General features: G+C 35.2%; 2 protein-coding genes across 5 annotated transcripts; one reads left to right on the top strand and one right to left on the bottom strand.

The window, feature by feature from the left end:
* Window positions 1-530: 530 nt before the first annotated feature.
* LOC125491206 (endoplasmic reticulum mannosyl-oligosaccharide 1,2-alpha-mannosidase) lies at window positions 531-12590 on the top strand. 4 transcript variants are annotated; one of them, XM_048632616.1, is made up of 12 exons: window positions 531-680; window positions 1122-1297; window positions 1573-1716; window positions 2008-2122; window positions 2367-2552; window positions 2961-3109; window positions 3494-3682; window positions 6367-6554; window positions 8413-8521; window positions 8830-9009; window positions 9366-9506; window positions 9958-12590. In XM_048632616.1, exons 2-12 carry the CDS (start codon window positions 1181-1183, stop codon window positions 10177-10179), a joined length of 1740 nt encoding a protein of 579 aa, XP_048488573.1. In that variant the 5' UTR covers window positions 531-680; window positions 1122-1180; the 3' UTR covers window positions 10180-12590. The 4 variants fall into 4 exon arrangements, with proteins under 4 accessions (XP_048488573.1, XP_048488576.1, XP_048488574.1 ...); XM_048632619.1 differs by having other exon boundaries at window positions 536-680; window positions 1219-1297; XM_048632617.1 differs by having other exon boundaries at window positions 536-680; window positions 1209-1297.
* Window positions 12591-13589: 999 nt separating this feature from the next.
* On the bottom strand, window positions 13590-20263 carry LOC125491292. Its single transcript, XM_048632877.1, has 4 exons — window positions 20197-20263; window positions 19141-19537; window positions 15937-16129; window positions 13590-15719 (listed from the first exon to the last, which is right to left on the bottom strand). The coding sequence occupies exons 1-4, from the start codon at window positions 20261-20263 to the stop codon at window positions 15465-15467; spliced, it is 912 nt and encodes a 303-aa protein (XP_048488834.1). The 3' UTR covers window positions 13590-15464.
* Between the last annotated feature and the right edge of the window lie 2987 nt (window positions 20264-23250).

Below are 23250 nucleotides of genomic sequence, written 5' to 3'. Positions count from 1 at the left end.
TTTTAATACTCGTTTACACGCATGGTTTATACAAATACAAAAACATTACCCTCCTCCTTCGGTAGTCGGGTAAAAATATCAAATAATAACGTAATCTACTGAGCTAGTGTATTTACGTGTTACGATAAAACTGCTCAGTTGTACCAAGATTTTTTACTTTTTTATTGTTGAGTAAACTATGAAGTGTTCTTGTTAGAGAAGTATTAATGTTCTTACTTAGATACTCGGTTAGATCATGGATTAATTGTTGACTTTTGATACATCTATGAAAAATTTAGTGTGAAGACGACGTACAATTTATGAAATAATCCCTTTTTTGATCTAACCAAGTATGATGAAACTGGGGCTAAACAGCACCATGAAAATATTTGCGAAATGGTTACATCTGCCGATTATACCCTTGGTTATACATACCTATTTACAGTTTTTTTGTTGTTTCGCAGCCACATACGAAGAACGATCGCGTCGGTGAACAGTCGGAACGTGAACGGAATCGAATGAAATAACACCCTACTTCACATTCACAGATGCTAAAATTTACATTGAAATGACTTTTTTATTTTTCATGACAAATCATTCAAAATTTCAATTCTCAAATCAAAATCTCAAATTTAGTGAGGGAAGAAAGGGGGCATTTTACACCTATTTTATTAATATTGTTTGCTGAAATGGCCACATAAGTAAGTATATTTTATCTATTATTCAAAGAAAATTTTAATGATTAAGTATTTTACGTGACTTATATTTAAACACGCCTTTTTATGTTGTCTTTAACCTTCTGTAAATACGTCCTTCGCCTTTCGCCATTGTCCTTCAGTCTGCTGAAGTGCTGAAAATCGTGTAGGGTTTGTGTTAAAGTCTTTAATTTACTGTTCAAAAGATTACGTTTTGGCTATCAACGGGTTAAAACAAACCTGGGTTTCACAAACAATTTAAAATAAGTGATAATGTTAATAGCTACATTGCTTGGTACATAGGACAAAAGAAAATATCTTATATATTTTAGACTGAGAATGAAGAGTTGGTCTTTGGCTTAGACTTTTAATTACTGCTGTGGTTCTGTACTGGCCTCAAGTAGGTAGAGCTAGAGCTAGATAGTTGATATTTACAATAACTTGCAGATTACATCAAGAAATGCCAATAAAATAATTAGGATATTCCTGTATTTTAAATTTCCTTAATGGACACAGGCCTTCTCTCCCCGATAGACTCTGGTAGATCTCGGAAATCAAAACATGAAGTTACTCTTTTAATTGAGCAACTTGGAGGTGTGGCTACTCACAGGAAAATGATCCGAGTAAGTGTGTTATAACTTTTTAGTATTTTGATGCTCTTGCTGAAACTATCACAATGTTATTAATTTGGACTTCATTAAATTCACCCATTTGTTTCTTCAGTGTAATGTATGCCAAGAATTTCATATCTTAATATTGTTATACAACCTTAACTTCTAGACAGATTCTACAACAAAGCATGTGGTGGAAAAAAAATGAATGGCAAATTAGTTTAGATTTCCTAAAATAAAATGATTTACCATTTACCACCATATTATAATGATGACAATTATTTCAGAGATGGAATCAGCTCTCACGACTACAAAGATCTCTAGTATATGCAGTGATAATAATTGCAATCACAGTTATTGTGCTGGTATACTCCTCAAACAACCAAAGTAATGAAGATGCTAAAGAGGCACGGGCTAGCAAACTTATTCAGGTATGTAAGTCTTAGTTATGGATACAATTATTTTTATCTAATGAATTTTTGAGGATAGACACCACTGGACATATAGACATTTATGGAAACACTGAACCCTCGTTTCTAGAAACATAACATCCCTAACAGAGATGTTTTAAATAAAAAACAAATCTAATTGTGTTATTTCCATTTTGCACTTAAACTTTACAAATATATTACGCTACGCTCACATGTTGTTATGTTGTAAGGTTTGGTCAAAGGTATACCAGAAGTAGAATACTACAATTATTAGAACATTTGGTTTTTCAGAAACTCACAAAAAATACATCACTAATCCATGAGCCTGTTAAAAATAAACAACTGAAGAAGTCCGCAGAAGAAAACAAGAAAGATGAATCTGAGTTTGAATTACCTACCTTTTCAGGTAAGTAACTGCTCAGATAGAGTTACTTAATACATCATATTTTTTTAAGCCGCAGTGATAATTATGTGAAATACTGCTTTCCTCATCAGACTTTGACTTGATCATCTTAGTATGATCAAGTCAAAGTCTAATGAACATCATTATATTTTAGAGTCTTCAAGCTGTGTGATTTAGTCATCAATAATTATTTTGTGAATACCATGTGTCTTTGAGCCTCAAAATGATTTCTATAAACCCTCTTTAGGGCCAGCCAACAACCGGCAGCAAGCAGTGGTGTCCAGTTTCCAGCATGCATGGAAGGGTTACAAGGAGTATGCATGGGGCTACGATAACTTGAAGCCCGTGAGCAAAGGAGCTTCCAACTGGTTCTCCCTTGGTCTGACTATTGTGGATGCCCTGGATACCGCTTTTATCATGGGCCTGAGTGATGGTATGTTCATCATTTATTCTACAAAATATAGAAAAAGGAAATTGTTTATGGCACTAATCTAAACATTAAACAGAGGTATGAATTTACTAGAATAAGTCCCAGAATTCAAGTATATGTATAAGGCAGGTTACGATTTGGATTGTTTGTAAATTCTCCTCACAAGTGCTTAATAAATAATAATACAAGTGCAGTATTGATCGATAGTTCTAGAACATTTCCATGTGTGTCGCATAGTTGCTTCCCACGCCTATGAATTATTCCCACTTTACGTGTTGCATCATTTGTTAGTTTTATTACCAACACACGATTGTCTTGGTAACTATGTAAGTAGTTGAAACAATAAAAAAATAAATACATTAAATATTTTTACTTGAGTACTGGTAATAATAATTTATGTTGTTTTTTTAGAATATGAAGAGGGTAAACAGTGGGTGGAAGATAACCTTCATTTCACTCGGAACAAGGATGTGAATTTCTTCGAAGTGACCATCAGGGTTTTAGGAGCGTTACTAACAAATTACCATTTTACTCAGGATAAAATGTTCTTGGCAAAAGCGGTAAGTGTTCTTAAGTTATGTAACTGTGTGAGAACTGGCCGTGTGTGAGATGTCCCCACATATTTATTTATTTATTTATTTAACTTTCGTAAGGTTACACTTAACATAACAAACTTAGAATACTACGCAATTCTTCGTCTTCTGATTACGAAATACCTAACTAATTTACGCGACTACATGATAATTATTATAGTCATTAAGTACAGTCATGACCATACATATCTAAACAGATAATTATGAACTACAATCAATAAACACCTTTGCACGTTTGTAAGGTGACATGTCTTCAACAAAACGTGAAGTAAAGACTTAACTTCCGTTTTGGTACAGAAGTTTTTGCGTTTTATAGCAATGGCTACCATCATTTCATTATAACATCGTCAGGAGGACCTGGGCAAGCGTCTGATGGCGGCGTTCTCGTCTCCCTCGGGCATCCCGTACTCGGACGTGAGCCTCGGCGCGCAGACCGCGCACGCGCCGGAGTGGTCGCACTACAGCTCCACCGCCGAGGTCACCACCGTGCAGCTCGAGTTCAGGGAGCTGTCGCGGGTCACTGGGAACCCAGCGTTTGAGGTGAGACTGCTGCTGTAGAACGCGTGTTAAGATATGTTGACAGGGTGTCCACTATCTGGAAAGTCAGGGAAAGTCAGTGAAATTGATGGGCCACCTGGAAAGTCAGGGAAAAAGATAAAATAAGATATTCTTTATTTGCACACAAAAATATGGACAACAATACAAAACTTAATCTAACACATATGTACAAATGGCGGTCTTATCGCTTAAAGCGATTTCTTCCAGACAACCTTTGGGTGGAAGGATATTTAGATGTAAAGGGTAAAGTGTAGCAGGAATAAAGAAATATTTATGGTATTAAATATTTATATACCATAAATATTAAAAAAAAACTACATTTCTCTAGCATAATTTTTAGTACTTTCCTTTACTAGTAATACTTCTTTTTTACGTGAAAGACATAAGTCATAAAATTAAATATCGTTTAGTTTTGGAATATTTTTGACTGAAACTTAAAATTATACGATTATGTTTTTTAAATCTACGTGATTTAATCAAATATGACAGATGGAAAAAATAGTAGGAATTCTAAAAGATTAGCTAGATCCCAGACTCAGCTGGTAAAATTATGTCCCGTATATACAGATTGATGCAAAAGAGGGTGACCATCTCACCAATCAAAACAAATTTAGTTTAAAGACTTTTATAAGTTTGTGATAAAAAAAAAAACGTGATTTTGTTGGTGCAGATGCGCTCCAGCCCCCCTCATTAACAGACTTTGAAAAAAGAAGGAGAAGGAAGGTTCTCAATTCGCAAATTTTTTTATACGTCAGCGAGACCGCATACGTTGCCTCCGCGCAGCATCTATTAATCAATAAAAAAAAATTACTAACTAAACTTTATTCTATTTTGTACTGTATGTTTAATAAAATTTCATAAAAAAATACTTACACAACTAACAACTTAGTCAGTCAGGAGAGAGCCATACAAAAAAAATGGTTCTGTTTCTATTTCGGTTTCAATTTCTACTTCGATGTTAATCAGTTTAATTTTGGTCAGACTATTAAACTAGGCAGTATAGCAAGGACTAAGGAAGCTGCAAGGCGGATGCATTTTTTTTTGCGGAAATTTAATACTCGCACAACAAAAGTTGTTTAGAATGACTCTTAAGGCTTAAGAGGGAACCTCGAGAAATAGTTATTTAGGAAAACATTTGCTATCGTTTGTGCACTCTTGGCCCGGGGCTCGGGTGCTGTAGAGATAAATGCAGCTCGTGACGTACTTTCCTTGATAAAATTTCGGGAGAAGTCGTTATTCACCAAGTAAATTTCAACAAATCTTTTTGAGTTTGATGTCAATCGCTTCAGCATAGTTAATAATTCTAAATAGAGCTGTAGGTTTCTCTTTAAAAAAATAACATTGCTTTTGTTTAACAACGGCGTGATTCAGCGCAGTTTTGATCAGCGTTGCTTGAGGTGCCTATAAGTTTGAATCTATAGCAAATTTTGAGAAAACAAAAAACTATACACCTAGTAATTTATTGTGTCGTTAATATCCTAGAAAATCATGGAGATTGGATAATATTTAGAAGTAGAACAAAGCTAGTGTGTTTTGAGTGCTATACTATTAATATACCTTTTTTGCCGACCCTGTATACATACTTTACGACATCAAGTTTTAATAAGAGTCAAACAAATCACCGACCCTGTATGCATATTTTACGAAATCAAGATTTAATAAGTGTCAAACAAATGAACTTTGAAAAATTACTTAAATTACGTTTATATTTTGATCTTTGGTCAGGGAAATTTTCTGAAACGGTCAGGGAAAGTCAGGGAAATGTCAGGGAATTATTTGGAGCATTCTGAGTGGACACCCTGGTTGAGTAACGTCAAGGCCGGGCGATGCCTTTGGTTCATTACAAATCATGAACCTTGAGAAAAAATATAGGGTTAAATGTGTCGGCGTAGCTCGAGTTCAGGGAGCTGTCGCGAGTTACCAGGAACCCAGCGTTTGAGGTGACACTGCAGAAGGAAATTTTAGGCATTTTGAGATGTGTGGAGTAACGTCAAGGCCGGGCGATGCCATTGGTCCATTACAAATCATGCATCTTGAGAAAAATGTGTCTGGGAGACAGCTATGGTAACATTGTGGGGTAGACAGCATTATTAGAATTGCTTGAACTAATAATGCTGTCTACCCCACAATGTTACCATAGCTGTCTCCCAGACACATTTTTCTCAATTATGGCGGCCACACACAGTCCAGTCGGGCTATGCAGGAATGCCACCGTTTGAGGTTTGTACTCAATGCTCGTTATCTTACCACTGCCGGCTTATACCTACTATCAGTACCTAATGAATATAGTTTCCGTTTAAAAATTGTGTTGTATAATCAAATCTCTGATAGTAGGTAGTTACAACTGATAAGAATTACTAATAGGCACGCTAATTAGGTATGAAATAACAATAAATTGCTATTTGCTGGACCCGCTTAGCTTTTCCTGATTTGATATCTAAGAATTCCACGACAAAAATTGCACATACCTCTTGCTCATCAAATCTTTATCAAATACTAACAAACACCCATTCATCCCTGACAAACATTCCCGTTTATACACTCACGTGCAATGCCAAAGTTCCACTTGCCATTGACGTTCGATATATCCCTTAACTTTTCACTGCCGTGATTGTAACATCGGTATGATTATGCGCCACGCCAATACAAACCTCCTCACCACACAGGACGCGGCGTCAGCAGTCTCGGAGAAGATCCACCAGTTGCCCAAGAAGCACGGGCTGGTTCCCATCTTCATCAACCCCAACACGGGCCAGTTCCTGCCGCACGCCACCATCACGCTCGGGGCTCGGGGGGACAGCTACTACGAGTATCTGCTCAAACAGTGGATCCAGACCGGGAAGACTATCAACTAGTGAGTATTATACTACATCAACTAGTGAGTATTATACTACATTTATATCCCATTCCACGGGGAAATATATCTGATACAAACAAAAACTAACCCCATTCAAATGTAAAAAGGATTCTGTGAGATGTCTTTCTCCGTGGAATGGGATATAATAAATTATAATTATGAATAAGATATTAATTTTTCAACCAATAAGGATCAAAGTGTTAGTAATACAAGTGTAAACAATCACACGACTTAGACTCACAATAGATATTGTTAGTAAATAAATATCAACTAATATAAAAATTATATGTTTATTGTAGATTATAGTCTATTTTTCTTAACAAACGAATACTGAAATTGTTTTAGTGCGTTGCTATTGCGCCTAACAATGACCCATCTCACTCTGTCAATATCTGAAAAGTGCAAGAGTACCTACCCGTTTGTAAAACCTTGGAATGAGACAGTAGGTCAATCGATGCTACAGGTACATATGCACCAACATTTAGTAAGTAGCAACCTTATGAAATGAATTTGGTATTGATCGGTATCGTTCATGTATTTGACCTTTTGTCTAATCGTCGGTACATGAAATATAAATAGGTACTGGTAGGTAACGCTGCTATGCAATGAGGATATTATTTACAACGTGGTCTGACCTGAGAGAATCTATATGTAAACATAACGTGCTCTTTCTTTTTTCTACATAACATGAAAAAATGCTTATTACGCATATGCGATAGTACCTACTGTATAAAGTGTATATTATAAAAACCTGTTTCAGTGTTGCTATTTAAGCGAAAGAATTTTATTGATAATGTAGCTACTTGGTACTTTATATATTTATAATGGCGAGTTTTGGCTGAGCGACGCTAATATTTAAATTTTATAAAGAGAAAAGCACGCGTAGCTACTCATATATTTTTCATTCTGTTAAGTTGAATCAAATTGTAAATAACTGCTCAATTTTTTATAAGTTTTTTCAAATAGAAAATGTTTGCGCAGTTGCTTTCTCATGAAATTATAAAAGTAATGCTCATGCGATTGTTTAAAGTTAATTTGAATCCATTCACTCGATGTTTTAATGTTATTCATTCGAACAACGAGAGTCATGGTGGTGTAACGGATAATGTCTAAGCTTTCATTCGTGCCGTGGGTTCGAATCCTGCCACCAATTAATTTGTATAACTAAGGAATTTAAGTACTGATCTTACGGAAGCGAAAATCGGGTGGCTCGCTAGCGAGTCACCTCTAATTACCCCTTCGGGAATTACAGGCGTGAGCATATACGTATGTTTTATTATGTATGTATACATGTAGTCAATAATCCGCATAATGCAATAATATACGATTGTGCGTGCGCTTTTTGTGATTTAAAAAAATTAAATCAAATTATAAGCGAAATTACTATTAAAAATTGAATGAAATAATTTACCATTGCGATTTTTCAAATATTATAATTTAATAACTATTAATTTCCCTTGCGATATTCATAAGTTCATTAATTATTATACAACAATAAGTGCTGTGCGCTTTTTGGATTATATCGTATTTGCTGTGATTTTTATATTGTTATGTTTTGTTGTGATATAGGTATTCAGTTTGCATATACATAAGTACATATTTTAATGTTTCAACCGTGCAAAAACATAACATAGCGATAAGCGAATGTTCCTTACTTTGTATTTTACCTATTACTCCATATTCATATGTATATATTTTTAAATAGGCTAGTCTGAAACTGCTCTAAGACGCTCCCCCTTAATTGTAACAAAATTATATTTTATATTTGATAGGCGCGTAATTATGTGTACTTTAAGATGTTAGACAAACACCAACATATCCTATTTTAGTAACATTATAATATTTTTACTTCTAGCCTTCTGGATGACTACATGACGGCGATGGAAGGGGTCAGAGATTTCTTAGCAAAGCGATCTTCTCCGAATAAATACTTGTTTATCGGAGAACTATCATCTGGCTCAGAAGTAAGTATTAGTATTTCATAGAAATTTTAAATTAAACAAATATGTTTATACAAAATAATGTGCCATATCATATGAATGAATACGCTTCATCTTCAGCGTAATCGTTTCTATTTACACAGAGGTAGTAAAAACTAACAATAACATTGTTACACACCCCTATTGATATGCCTGTGAAAATATTTGTTCAAGCTATCATGAAAATTTTACGTTATTGCTGAAATGTGTGTAAACATTAACCTACTTACCCGAAAACCACACAACTCTCAAAACCGCAATGCAAAAGCCACTAACTCCATGCAACATTCCAGGCATTCAACCCGAAAATGGACCATCTGACGTGTTTCCTTCCCGGCACCCTCGCTCTGGGCTACGCCAACGGCATGCCCGAGTGGCACATGACCATGGCCGAGGAACTTCTCTACACCTGCTACTTGACTTATGCGGCGCACCCCACGTTCCTAGCCCCAGAGATTACACACTTCAATATGGTGAGTCGGTATCGCGTTTTGGTTTCGTACCTGCGTTAATTATGTATCGTTACAATAAGATTATAATAATTAGTAGTTACATCGTAACGTTTAATCGCGATATAGTGACGTTGATCTACGTCGATAACATATTATAAATGCGAAAGTGTGTGAGTATGTATGTGTGAATGTTTGTTACTTCTTCACGTCAAAACGGCTGAACCGATATAATGAAATTTGGTTTGGAGTTAGCTGACACCCTGGATTAACACATATGCTACTTTTTTATCCCGAGATTCCCACGGGCAAACTTTTTAAGGCGAAACGAAGCTCGCGGAAACATCTAGTAATGTATAAACCCAACGTGACTGTTCCAGGCGAGCACGACATCAGACATGTATACGAAGAACGCTGATGCGCACAACCTGCTGCGGCCCGAGTTCGTGGAGAGCCTCTGGTACATGTACCAGATCACCGGCAACACGACTTACCAGGACTGGGGCTGGCACATCTATCAGGTAACCTATTATTTTATTATGTTATTGCTAGAGCGTTTTAGTTTACCTGTGATGTTATAGTAACTTGTATGCCATTTGAGTGCCGTGCCGTATCGCGATCGCTTACGAATGTCGCGCATGCAAATGGTTGTACTAATAATTAAAATAATTGTGCAGTGATGGCCAAATAAAGTCATGCTATTAGAATTAAGTTCACCTATGTACATATTTATTATATGCAATAAATAATTTAATAATAATAATAATTGCATTGACTATTTTTATTGATCCCTGAATTTAATTATTTTGGAAAATATGTAACACGAATATTGTAAATTCGTTACACGAATATTGTAAATTCGTTAGCTTTTTCATCTTTTCCATTTTCATCGTCTGCATCTTCGTCCATCTTTTCCTAAAAAGTAAACTCAAAGGACTGTAACATTTTCATGTACCTACGTTACCTTCCCAGGCGTTCGAGATGCATGCGAAAGTGCCGCATGGCTACACATCTCTGTCCAACGTGCGCGCGACCGACCCTAAAACTCCCCCCCGGGACATGATGGAATCCTTCTTCCTCTCGGAGACACTCAAGTACTTCTACCTGCTCTTCAGCGAGGACCGGTTCCTGCTCGACCTGAGAAAATACGTCGTCAACACAGAGGCTCACCCGCTACCCATTCGAAGCAATTGAGCAATTAGGTTAGGTAGGTAGAGTCAATTTTACACTTTCCAAAGGAAATTTGAATGTTTAGGCTGAACTTGTGTTAGTATATTAAATTATTTATCTGCATTCAATGTGGTCATTGAAGAGACTTAGTATGTGAGGATATTATAGTAATTCTCAGAGGTAACAAGAGTGAAAATGGTTGTTCTTTCCTCGAAATTGTTTAGTTAAATAATATCTATGTCAATAGCTAAGTAGCGGTTTTTAATAATTTTAATTATTGTTATAATTTGTTATTTATATTTTGTCATATAATTTTTGTATGTCTATGAAATTTATATAATAATACAATTATGCGTCATATTGTAAGTAGGTAATCTGACTAGTTAATCACGTTATTTTAGATTCAGCAGTGATATTTTAATTGATGTTTCTAATATTTTACTGACACTAGAGTCAGCGGGATCAATGAATGGATTGGGCAATTCCATGGAAAAGCAGATTGCTTTATCTTAAGTTATAATTTGTGGCATACAACGTGTCACGACCATGCCATCAATGCCTCTAATGGTACACTATAGAGTAGTGGTTAGCATCAAGGCGTTGCTGTGTAGATTAAGTTTTAGGAGGGATTCAATGGTATTGCAATTTTATGGCGTATATGCCGCCCCCTGGCTGTGTAGGTAGATGCGATTGTAAAGGCTACATAGCGTTATATCGGAACTGACGCCGGAAAATGATTACACAAATGGTGGTAAGGCGGCTTTTTACACAAGTTCGGTTTTACTAATTGTAAATATTTTTTAACTCTCACAGTAATACAATCATTACAATTTTAAATTTCATATTAATCTTTTATCTAATATTTAAATTGTTTTTCTTTTAATATTTAAATGTATTGACTGAAGAAATCTTAAATCATAGTTACCAAAACTAGTTTATATCATTAAAAGCTTTTATTGAAGAAAAATTATCGATATAAAATATGTAAGTACATAGGTAATTTGTTTTTATGTCGAAATTATTTGTGTACACGTATAATAAGCTAAATGCTATCAAAATGTAACTGAATAATTTATATTTAATGTCTTCTTATTACTATATTATACTTTTTATTAGTAAACTTAGTTTCTGGTCAAAACCTAATGTCTCGTGTCCAGTTGATTATATAAATATTATTTAGTAATGTAACACCGTGAAATAAATAAAATGGACCTTCTAACCTAGATTGTGGCGCGTTTCCAGCAAATATGTGTGGAGCGAGGAATACGTTAATTATGGGATTGATCCAGCACAGGCTTATCACCATCACAAAAACTCTATATTATCTATTATTATTGCATATAGGACATGTGTAACGCTTTTTTATATCACAGTAGTCATTTATGTTCCCTAGGCATTCGTTTTATTCAATATGTATTATGCTTATTATTATTTTATTCAAAATATCTACGTACAATTTAAGACTGCTATACTGTAATACTTTTCGTAAATCATTGAACTATTTTATCGATGTATTTAATCTAACTTGTCTTTGCACTTGCTATTAGTTTTTTTTATAAAATGTAGGTAATACATATTTATAACGTAGGTACGGATGAATAAGTAGGTAAATCCTTTGATTAAAATGTTGTGCACTTTCTTAAAACATCACATTTTCTTATACCGATGAGTATTTCTGCAATTTATAAGTAAATTTATTTAGTAGATGAAACTGTTGCATTACAATTTGATAATATTATTGATACATATTGGTTTTTTTATTCATTGCTTTATGGAGTTCATTATATTTTTAACAAGTATCATGTGATTATTGATTGAATTTTACACTATAAATTTATAACAAATCTAATTTATCAAGCTATGTGATTTTTATTATTTAATATACTCACCAACTTAAAAATTTTACAACTATACTTACAGGGTGTTTTTTATACTATTCCTCTGACTTAGGGTATTATTCATCTAAACTAATATTGTAGCTGTATGTATTGTGCGAAGTCATGAATATACCTACATAATTATAAAATGTATTCTGTAAGCGACTCGAACGCACTTTTACGATGAATGTTAATGTGACAAAATAATGTGTTTATCAATTTCATAGTATTTATTCCACCTCTAAGTAATACATGTTATACTTACTCGATTTTAAATCCCACTCAGATTGTAGCTGTCCACATTCTAATTCGTAAATTAACATTATAAGAATTTAAAAGTACATAATTAATTACCTAAAACAAAGTAGCTACAGCGTACTTAAACATAAGGAATTAGTGTAGGTAATACATATTTTATGAAAAGGACCGATGCAGTATTTATCCATCAAAGTGAAAAAAGTACGAATAAAATTGGTACGAGGTGTTAAGTGTTTGCTAATGAATGATAACTATCACATTAATATTATGTTGAGTATTTCAATAAAAAATCTAATTGCATCGTTTTGTTTTATTATTAAATTTCTACTTATTTGTATATTTTCTTCAGCAGAGTATAATAAATATATAATATAGTATAGTATAATAAAACTTAGAAAATGATTTCTAATATTAAAAGGTTAATGGAAAAAACGCTTTAGCGAGCTTGAAAAAGTGTATAATTTACTAAAAAACATTTAATCTAAAATCGAATAGATAGGTACTTATTTACGTTTTTAATTGTTGGTAATATTTTACAGCTAGAGCCTTTTCCGATTAAATTTGGTGCTATCACTAGAACTTTTTCATAGCTTGCGAGTAGCAGTCCACTACTGGACGGAGCCCTCTCCACGCCACTGCATGCGATCTATCTCGAGGTCTGTTGAAACTATCATCATCAGCCTATAGCAATCCACTGCTGGACGTAGGCCTCACCCAAAGCACGCCACTGGATGCGATCTTTAGCTTTCCGCATCCAATCATAACCGCAGCCACCTTTCGCACGTCGTCACCGCATCTAGCCGGAGGGCGTCACACAATACGTTAGTCTAGTCGCGGCCTCCACTTCAGAACACGTTTACCCCATCGGTCATCGGTTCTTCGACAGATGTGACCAGCCCACTGCCACTTAAGCTTACTAACTCGGTGAGCTATGTCGGTGACTTTATTTCTGTCTAGTCTAGTGGTTGAAATCATAGCAAGTTGGATTCCCGGGTCGTATTTGATGCGGATTGTGGTCGATACTTGACATGGAATGGAAACCCTGGGAAGATGATGGGGATAATATACGCATCAGACCGACTGGACATTTCTCCACATTAGAGGAGTTACGTTCGTCCTCGTTTTTCTACTCATGATCTGCTGGTAGTAGCTGGAGCTGCTGCTTCTTGTATTCGTTGACTGACACGCCATTTTCCCAGAATTACAGTCATTGAGACTCGTGCAAGGAACATAAGTAAGTACTTCTCTAAGAGAAGCTCATCGTGAGTGTAGAGTTGTAGACGAAAAAAAAGATATCAATTTTAAAGTTGACACGTTTATTTTCTAGTTTTTTGCGAAAGTCGTAGGTACCATAAAGCTGGGTCCAGGCATGTATCATTTCCACGATCCGATCACCGTATCCGTATCTTCGACGCGGATCATGATTGCATATGTGGACGGTTAATGATACTCGTATAGATACGTCGTGGTTTTTGTTCGATCATCAAATGAATTATGACTATTGTGAAGATAAGGATAGAGTAAATCGAAGGCGGCCACAACTTTATACGGCACTTGAAACAATACGCAGATACGGTACGGTGATAAGATCGGGAAAAGGATACATGTCTGGGCCTGGCTTAATATGAGAACCTCCTTGTTTTTAAAAGTAACATATATTTATTAGTTGCTACTTTTGCGCTCACTGTACCTACCCAATTTACAGCTTTAGTAACAGGCGAATAGTAAGCCCACTGGGAATGGGAAAGCAGTCTTAAACCTTCTACAGTTTAATAAATTGAAACGGTCTTGTAATAAGATTAAAATATTTTTGGATTATAGTATACATTTAATAATATTCTTACAAGAGATGGTGATAACACTAGGTACCATTGGTTAATGTAGGATATTGAAATGTATGGCACACTATAAATTCGGTATGCAAGTTACCTAGTAAAAAGTATGATATTTTTGTTTATCCAAAAATCCGAAATAATTGTAAACAAACTATTAATACTCCTGTATCAAAATAAATCTTATCCCTTTTTTTTATATAAATCTAGGTACTTATAAAAGTTCATTATAAAAATATTATGTAAGTATATTTAATATAAATTATTACCTAGGCATAGTACATATTTGTCAAATCAGTTGAGTCTTTCGTGGGTTATGAGTGGACATAATAAATCTAATAATAGACCCTGTCTTAGTTTATATTTATGTTTTTGTTAGATGTATACTAAAACTTGTATAATCTAATCAAATGTTTAGTTAGTCAGTCAAGTAGTCTATGCATAAATCAGCCGTTTATCCCAAAGTTTCGTTGGTGTGACATTAATTTTTGTCTCACTAGCGGCTATTGCCATTATTGTGTTGCGATTTATGGTCAAGTAACTTGAATCGCAGTTTAGTAGGCACAATATTTTAACTTTAAAATTTGCATTGGCAAGATTAGGATTATAATGGTGAGGAGTAATTTATAAATTTGTATGACATATTTAAAAGTAGTTAAATTTACAATTAAAATGTAGATACAATTATTTGATAGAGAACATAAAGTCTGTCATAATAAAATAAGATAGGGAATGTATATAATGAATCAGTAAACACAACCCAAAAAGGAATGTTTCTTAGAGATTACAGATGTGAAGGTAAAAAAATGTAGTCAAGATATAAACAACTAGAAAGAGTTCCTAAAAATAGCACTAGTGAATGAGCTCATATCACTCAGAATACAAAGTGAAATGCTTCAATTAAGGCTAACAATTCATTGTTTTTAATACCACCAAAATTCAAGTTTTGTTTTATCTTAACAATACCTATTATAATTTTATTGGATAAGTTTTGAGTAAGTTATAAATTGTTAAGTATAAGTCTACGTCCTATTACTTTTATAATATAATCCTACAATATAATATAAAACTAATACTAAACACTGTATAATTCATAAGGTCATTGTTTATAAACAATTTTTACCTTAATTAGAGGTATGCCCCTATAATTTGAGATTCAAAAAAATATACTCCGAAACAGTCATCTAATGAATGCCTTATCTGTCTTATGTTTCAGATAAGGATTTTTTTTTTCCAATTGAATGTTATTATTAATGTACTGGAACCAAATTCTGTTAAGCATAGTAGACAGGTCTAAGAATAGTAGCAAGTTAAGCACAAACACAGATATTTGAGTACATGGTTACATGAGGACACAATCACAGCATTGTAAAGTGTAGTAAAGACATTTAATACCACAGTCTTCTTCATCATTGGCAGTGGAAGTGGTGGACCTGACTTTGTGCGGCGGTGGGGGCCTCAGGTACACACTGTCTACCTTGTCTCCAATTTTATTCTTTTCATATTTACATTCCCCGTCTTCTGCATCCATTTTATTGCTGTCCTTATTGTCCAGGTATTCCTTCTCATCTTTATCATTGGAGTCTCCTGTTGCTTCCTAGAAATAGATAATAAAGTATATCAACTAAAGGTAAACTATACAGTATATTTTAAATTCTGTCAGTAAAAAATATACCACTCATTGGTGACCCATTGCTAAACCAGGTTAATCTTTTTTTAAACATCTTCTACAAGAAAGCTCATTCAAATAATTATAATAAAAATGTTTAAATACAGAGTCAGATGTAAGAATAAAATCATAATAAATATCTTACTTTGCTATCACGTTGAATAAACTCTGTTTTCTCATTTGGACTGGTTGATGCTACAGAGTCAGTGACAGCGGCTTCAGCTGCAATAGTTCCTGTGGTCACCAAGGTAGGTACTGGGGTGGGCTTCACTTTATCTGGCACGAGTAATGCAGGTTCTTCATCTCTCCTCTTGTGATGATCAGAATCTCCAGACATACTGCAAATTAAAACATTGACTTAAAATTATCTTTAACACACAAAAAATCGTCATCACAAATTACGAAATCTGTTCACTGTGGGTGGACATAACAATATGCTCGCACGTTCTATGCTAAGCCAAGCCCACCGTTTATAAAAAGTGTCAACAAAAGCGTTTGAACGATGTTAATTTCACGTTCTCAAGTTACATTTTGTACAAAGAATGTTTTTATTTCACCTTGCAAGTGTTGAATCTGTTTGAAGTTCTCCTGATAGACGGCAGTCTGTAGCAACTTATAACTTCAAACGAGCTTCAAACACAAATGTATGGAGTTTGGATAGTTTTGTTTATGGTGGAGTCATTCTATCTCACTCACTTCCTCTAACCTTTCATGTCTCATAAAATTACCTACTCTGTATAAAATGTCATCTGTCATTTACCTACTCTGTGCTATATTACCTACTCTGTGGTCTGTGTCACTCACTGCTGTCAGTCGTTTTGTTCAATGTCGGTTATATTTAAATTTTCAATTTGTTATAAGTACAATAATACCATGTTAATGAAAAAGTGGATAGAATCAGTTTCCTTTTAAGTGTATGTGGTGTCTAAAACAATAAAATCACTACCAAAATGTTAACAAGAAAGTGCCAAATATGTGGACTGTAATCGAATTGTAAAGACGGCCAAAGACGTTTTTTTATGGCCAGATTTCCTTTGGACGTATCTCGGTAAGTAAAAAATTAGTAGCTATAAGTAAAGCAACGTATCTTCCTCGATATAAAGGGATATTTCTGTAAGAAAACATAATTTGCCCCGTTTTATTTCAAAATATAGTTTTGGGATGAGACAATTTTAAAACTATCGATATTTTTCTCAGGTGTAAAAAATGGGTAATAGCTACGGGCTAGGAAGATTTAGTACATGTTCCCATTGAAAAACTGCACCAGCTAAAATTTATATGTGGAAATCACTTCAATGCTAGAGATTTTAATACGAAGAAGAGTCGGTTGAAAAAAACTGCGGTTCCAAGGCTAAGACTAACTCTAAAGCCACTCTCTGATGAAATACTAAAAGAATTTCCTTTGAAACTTATGAAAGAAGAGTAGATATTGTTAGTAGATTTTATAATACACATTATGTACACCCAGGGGCAGAGAAACCTAACCCCTCCCAGAAGCATTGTGAATATGTGGGGGGACTGTACAATTACAATTGAATTTGTTCCATTGAGTGGCATTTACCTATGTTTTTCTAACTATTTCTTAATTGATTATTTTACAGAACAAGGTGCATCATGTTCTACAGATAATAATATGACCAATATTCCACCAGTACAATGTGCTGTAGAAGTACACACGACACGACAGGACTTTGCTGAAATCAAGGGGATATGTCCAAAGGTTCCACTCGAGAGAGCCACGTACAGGATCTTCACCCCCTACCAGAATAGAATAGAATAGACATCAACGTACAGGCCAAACGGCTCAAGCTACAATGGTGAGACTTGGCAAGTAGGTTCCTTAGGTAGTGTAGGTGAGCACTAAGAAAGAAATTTCCGAAATTCCCACGGGGACGGAAATTAGCCGGATAATATTTTTGTATGAAAAATCTAAACCAAATCTAAGTTAGACGCTTGAAATTTGGCATGCAGGTACCTTAGTAAACTTAAAGCTTAGTTACAATAGGATATTGCTAAATTTCTACAGGAATTGGATTTAATAACAGGAAAAAATATTTCCCACGGGAAAATCTTTCAAGGTGAAGCAAAGCTCGCGGGAAATGCTAGTACATATATACAAATGTATTATATATTGTTAAATAAAAAAATGTTTTTGTTTATATCAAATCTTTTACTAATCAAAAACTGTTTTACTTTTTGATTAACTTCTAATTTATAAGGGGATTGATGACGTACCTACATACTAAAACAAGTCGTATAGGTACTGCATAGTAGTTAAACAAAAAGAAAAGCATTTAAAAACTGACTAGCATTAGCCATATACAAAAAGAGAAATCGTTACGGCCAGACTACACAGTTCTAAGAGCACCGATAATTCGTTGTAAATATGTTAATGTACAGTTTTACAACATACATGCTACGAGTTATCGATACCGTTCGAACTATGCAGAATGATCGTAACGATTTCTTGTAGTGTATACCTACGTCAACCATTACAAGAGGCGTCGATTATCGATATGAAATAATACCTAGGTACATCACTATTTTGGTACATCACTATTTTGTGTTTGTAATGTTGGCAGCACTGACTGGTTTAAGTGACATAGGTTGGTAATGATTCATTATCCAAACTTTGTGTTTTTATTCTTAGGAAGTCCGGTCTCTTACTACTATATTACCTACTCTGTGATAGACGGCGCCATGTGGTTATGATTGTCTCAAAATTTGGGTTTTCTTGCATTTTGGCATAAAGGTAAATAATAAGTATCACATTCAACAACCAAAAAGTTTCACACTCAAACAAAATCTCGCACAGCAAAGATAAAGTCCATAAAGTCAAACAAAACAAAGAAAACATCGAATGAATGAAAGAAAAAATCTAAAATTTGAGTGAATGAAATGAACGAAATGCACCACAGTCTATGGCTTTTCTATGGTATGGTTGTGTGAGCGAGTTAATACTTATTCTAAGGATTATTATATGTTGATTTATTAGTTCTGTTTAATATTTTTAAGATTCTTCATTCCACTAGCAAGATTCTGCATCAAGGAACAATCTTAAGAAGGGCTACACGAACCATACAGCAAAAGTCATTATAGTATGTCGAATGGGAGTGGGATCGAACTCGAGGATTCTTCTAACAACTTTGGTTTTACGCCTTTGGATACTTTGTGGATATTATTATGTAACTTAAAGTAGCTTTTAATGCAGCAGGTAGGTATACACCTAAGACAAAGGCACCTAGTTTAAACAGTCATACTCAACTTAGCCTATAGCATATACCTGTAATAAGTATCTAGTTAACTAAGTAAAATAGGTAACTAACTAACTAACTATATAGGTACTTACAGATTGTACATAGAAGGCGACCGCTCTCTCATGCGATCATCACGATGTGGATTAAAGACCATGTCCTTCTTTTTATTGTGGCGTTTGGTTGGTATCCATATGATCCCGAATTTCGTTTTGCTCTTAGGGCTACTGTAGCTACTGGCTGAAACATATTTCGAGGAGCTGCCAAGAGGGAGTGTGCTGGTTGAATTACTGCTGGATGACAGTGATCCTAGGGTCACGGGTTTCTTGCTTGATGACGAAGACTTTCCGTCGAATCCCGCGGATGAAGATTTGCCGAAGCCTGAGGAGCCACTCTTGCCCCCGGATGACTTGCCCAGGCCACCGCCGCTGGCGCCCCGGCCGGGCGTCGAGCCCAGCTTGGGCTTGTTGCTTATAGGAGCCACGATGGTATCTATACAGAAAAAAACGGAAATAGGTAACTAATAAATTCGTCTTCAGCATAAACAGCACAAATTAGATCTAAGTACATCTTATACAATAAGTTAAGTAGGTACAGGGCACGATAGCAATGGCTGCCAACTTTCATACCATGCATGATGAGTTTACTAAATTTGTACAGTAGTAAGTACACTTATTTAATATTGGTAACAAGTAGGTAGTTATCCAAGAGTCAATACTAATATATTATATATATAAAGATTTCATATTTATACTGAATTTACAGGATATACCTAGTAGATGGGATCTGTATTCAACACCCACCTTTACCCAAATGTGAGTTTTTTTAATTTAACTTTATGGTAGGTAGGTAAGTAGATTTATCATTAGTAGGAAGCGTCCGTAGTCGAGACCTGCCTTTAGTGATCGTAAATGATCGTTGAAGTTAAGCAACACATGGCACGGTCAGCCATTGGACGGGTGACCGATTTTTTTAAAGAGTTTCTTTTCTGGACGCTTCCGTGCTTCGGACGGCATGTTAAGCCGTGGGTCCCGGTTGCTGTTTCGGCAGCAGTCGTTAATCCTAGTCAGAGGAATTCGGGCAGCTTGAAAACATCTGACAGTCGGGTTGCCCATGTGCAATTACCCGACAACTCTCAGGAACAAGCTTGCTTGTGTTGGGGTCCACCGACCCGTCAGTCATTGGAACCGTGAACCCGTGCAGCAGCAGTGAGGACATGATTGTTCGTGATGATGAGATAATCATTAGATAATTAAGTATTTCGTGAGATTAACACAAATAGGTATCCAATTGCACGCTGTAGTATTCCAGAGGCTAGAATTTATAGGTAGTCTAGAGGTACCTTAGTTCTGTTCTAAACCGGTCTAGTTTAATCGCCTATAAACATTAGCCTTCAACGGAGTTAGGTTCACTTTAGCGGTTAGGGACATTCTTCTTACATTTCATACGATGGTAGGGTTGGGCATATATAAATAAATGTGACCCTTGATGATCGTATTATTAAACTACAACTATAGTGGACGGCTATAATCAAATCATACGGGCAATATTTAACGTTACAAACACATAGGTAGGTACGTATCTAGTTAAGAATATTGAATGTTGGTAGATAATGCTAACACTAGGTAAGTTACAACCAATGATCCATTAGATCCAGAATTAAGGACTAGAGCCAAAATGTACTACACATATATACAGTTCTACAGATTAGAATCTTTATCTTCAAAGAAATTGTTAAAATTTGGCTGGGTAAAATTTTATCCGTGATCTCCTCGACGGCATGAAAGTATAAGTAGGTACTTACATGTGTGACTTTTGGAACACCTTGTTACACAATACACAAGATTGGTGGAAAATTGGAAATATACCTACCTACTTACCAAAAACTGGTACTTAAAAACATTACTAAATTAAAAATTGCCTATGTTATTATTACAGACTTCTGCTAGGTGAAGTCTTGTTTCGATAAGGTTAAAATACAGTCATAGGTATAATATGTTATAAACTTATAAATAATAATAAATTGTCTTGCGTCAGAAGATAGACATCCGATGCATGTAGAGGTCTTGTGGGTCACAAAGGATGCTTCAATAATATCTTGACCTCTTAAACGGTCTCAATTAAATGAAAATAACACATACATAACTACTTACATGTTCGATCCTTCGGCACTAATTCGCTAAACAAGCGTTAATTTGTGAAATCAGTCGAAAAACAAAAGAAAAGTCAAGTTGTTTGATCTTGCTAACAAATTAAACACTGCATAAAGGTAACCGGTGGGTGATAAGGTTTGTAATTGTTAAAGTGGTGATTTTATTAGAGAAACGTGACGAATATCGAGTGTTATTTACTCTATGGAGAGTGGTGTGACCGCCACGTATGCGTGTGACCGACCAACAGTGCGGTAGAGTACTGTTGCTCGCGGCTGGCGTGCACACATGCCGGATTCTGCAAGGTTACTCTATACTGACGAACGAGAGCTATCGTGCAATCGGCACGTTTAATACAACGAGATAGAGTAACTCGCGCAGCAGCGATCCGAAACCTGTTTTTCTTTTTGTAGAGTGACCCCCCTGTTCCACTCTCTCTATATAGTACAAACCGTGCTCAGTCATCATTCGCGGTCTCATAGGTGGATTGTAGAGAAGCAATTTGTAGAGGCCTATGGAAATTACACAACATTTTAGACAATTCCGATGAAACAGAAGATAATATTAAGTAAGTATATACTGATGTTATTGACGTAAGCTCACTTGGTAGGTAGGCAATAGGAATAACTTTTCTTTTTATTCCACTACTTTTACCGAGGGAGAGATGCCTGATTTTGATTTGACCGAGATGGAACAACGTCAGGGCATAGTACAGCTTGATCGGTACGTCGGTGTATCAATACCCTAAAAAGATCAACAGGCGTGAATTCATGACGACATCAGGCTGTGGGTACAACGACTTTCACCACATAATAAGTACTTACCAAAATTCAAGCCCACGATACTGTGACAATAATAATAATATTTACCTTTTGCGTCATCTACTGAAGTAGGTAGGTAAGGTACTATAGCAATTCGCTTTGTGAATAAGAGAGAATCGGATGGTGTAGTACTGTAGTAGGTAGGACTATCCAAAAGCTCGTGTTTTAACGTAGTAAATTAGTACGTAACGTTACAAGGAGCTATATTTTTTTTAAACTAAGATCTTTTTTTATTGGTGTCATATGGATTTATTGTGCTCAGTTTGATTTCGATACTACACAATATAGGTACATTTACTGAGATTATTTTGTATGAAACATTCTGACGCGATTTTCAATAATGCAGAAAATTTAAAAACACCGTGCTCACCAAGATATGGTGAGCACTTTGTGAGAGTCTGCTCCATCGTATCCCAGTGTTCGGATGTGGGTAGGATTTAAAGTGCGTTCACGGGAGCATTGGAGAAGATCCTAGGAGTGGAAGGCCTTCAACCTACCTCTACCACGAAGGAAAACATCGATAAAATTTGTGATCTCGTACTGGGTGACCGACGTTTGGCCATTAGTAAAATATTAGAGATAAGTTATGGCCGGGTGCAACGTAAAATAAATGAAAAATGGGGTTCCATGACGGTAAGCACTCCGATAAATTTCCTACCATCTTGTATAAAATTCATGATCCGGCAAAGAACTACATATGATTAAGTACCTTTGTAGCTATTATAGAACATGATTAGGTAGGTAGGTACTTGTGTATTGTCAACTAGCTAGTAAACTATGAGTTGCATAAATTATTTTACCTTGATAATGTGGGTAGGTGCATTCATAGGTACTTAACTACTTACATATTTACTGAGTAAGCTACACGTAAGTAGTCGTATATTATTTTCAATGTCAAATGTTATCAAATTGTTGCTTAGTTTGATGAATGTACGTAAACAACAAGTACTTGCTTTTCTCGCGATCTTAGTTTCGCCCTACACTACAAGATTTTCCCGTGGGAATCCCGGATTAAAAGTAAATATTAACCTTCCTCTTGAATCACTATATTAAATAATCTAAATTCATTGTGTAGTTTTGAAAATCTAAGCTATATACCTACTTACACTAAGTATACATACATAGGATACCGACAGATGCAAAAGCGGCTTTGCTTTTATACTATGTATAAAGTAAGTATAGTATCTAACAAGTAATAGTAAGTAACAAGTTTTGGCTGGAAGAAATTGCTTTA

The sequence above is a fragment of the Plutella xylostella genome, chromosome Z, assembly GCF_932276165.1.
Source record: "Plutella xylostella chromosome Z, ilPluXylo3.1, whole genome shotgun sequence".
Taxonomy (NCBI): Eukaryota; Metazoa; Arthropoda; class Insecta; order Lepidoptera; family Plutellidae; genus Plutella; species Plutella xylostella.
This window is presented reverse-complemented; position numbering and strand designations above follow the sequence as displayed.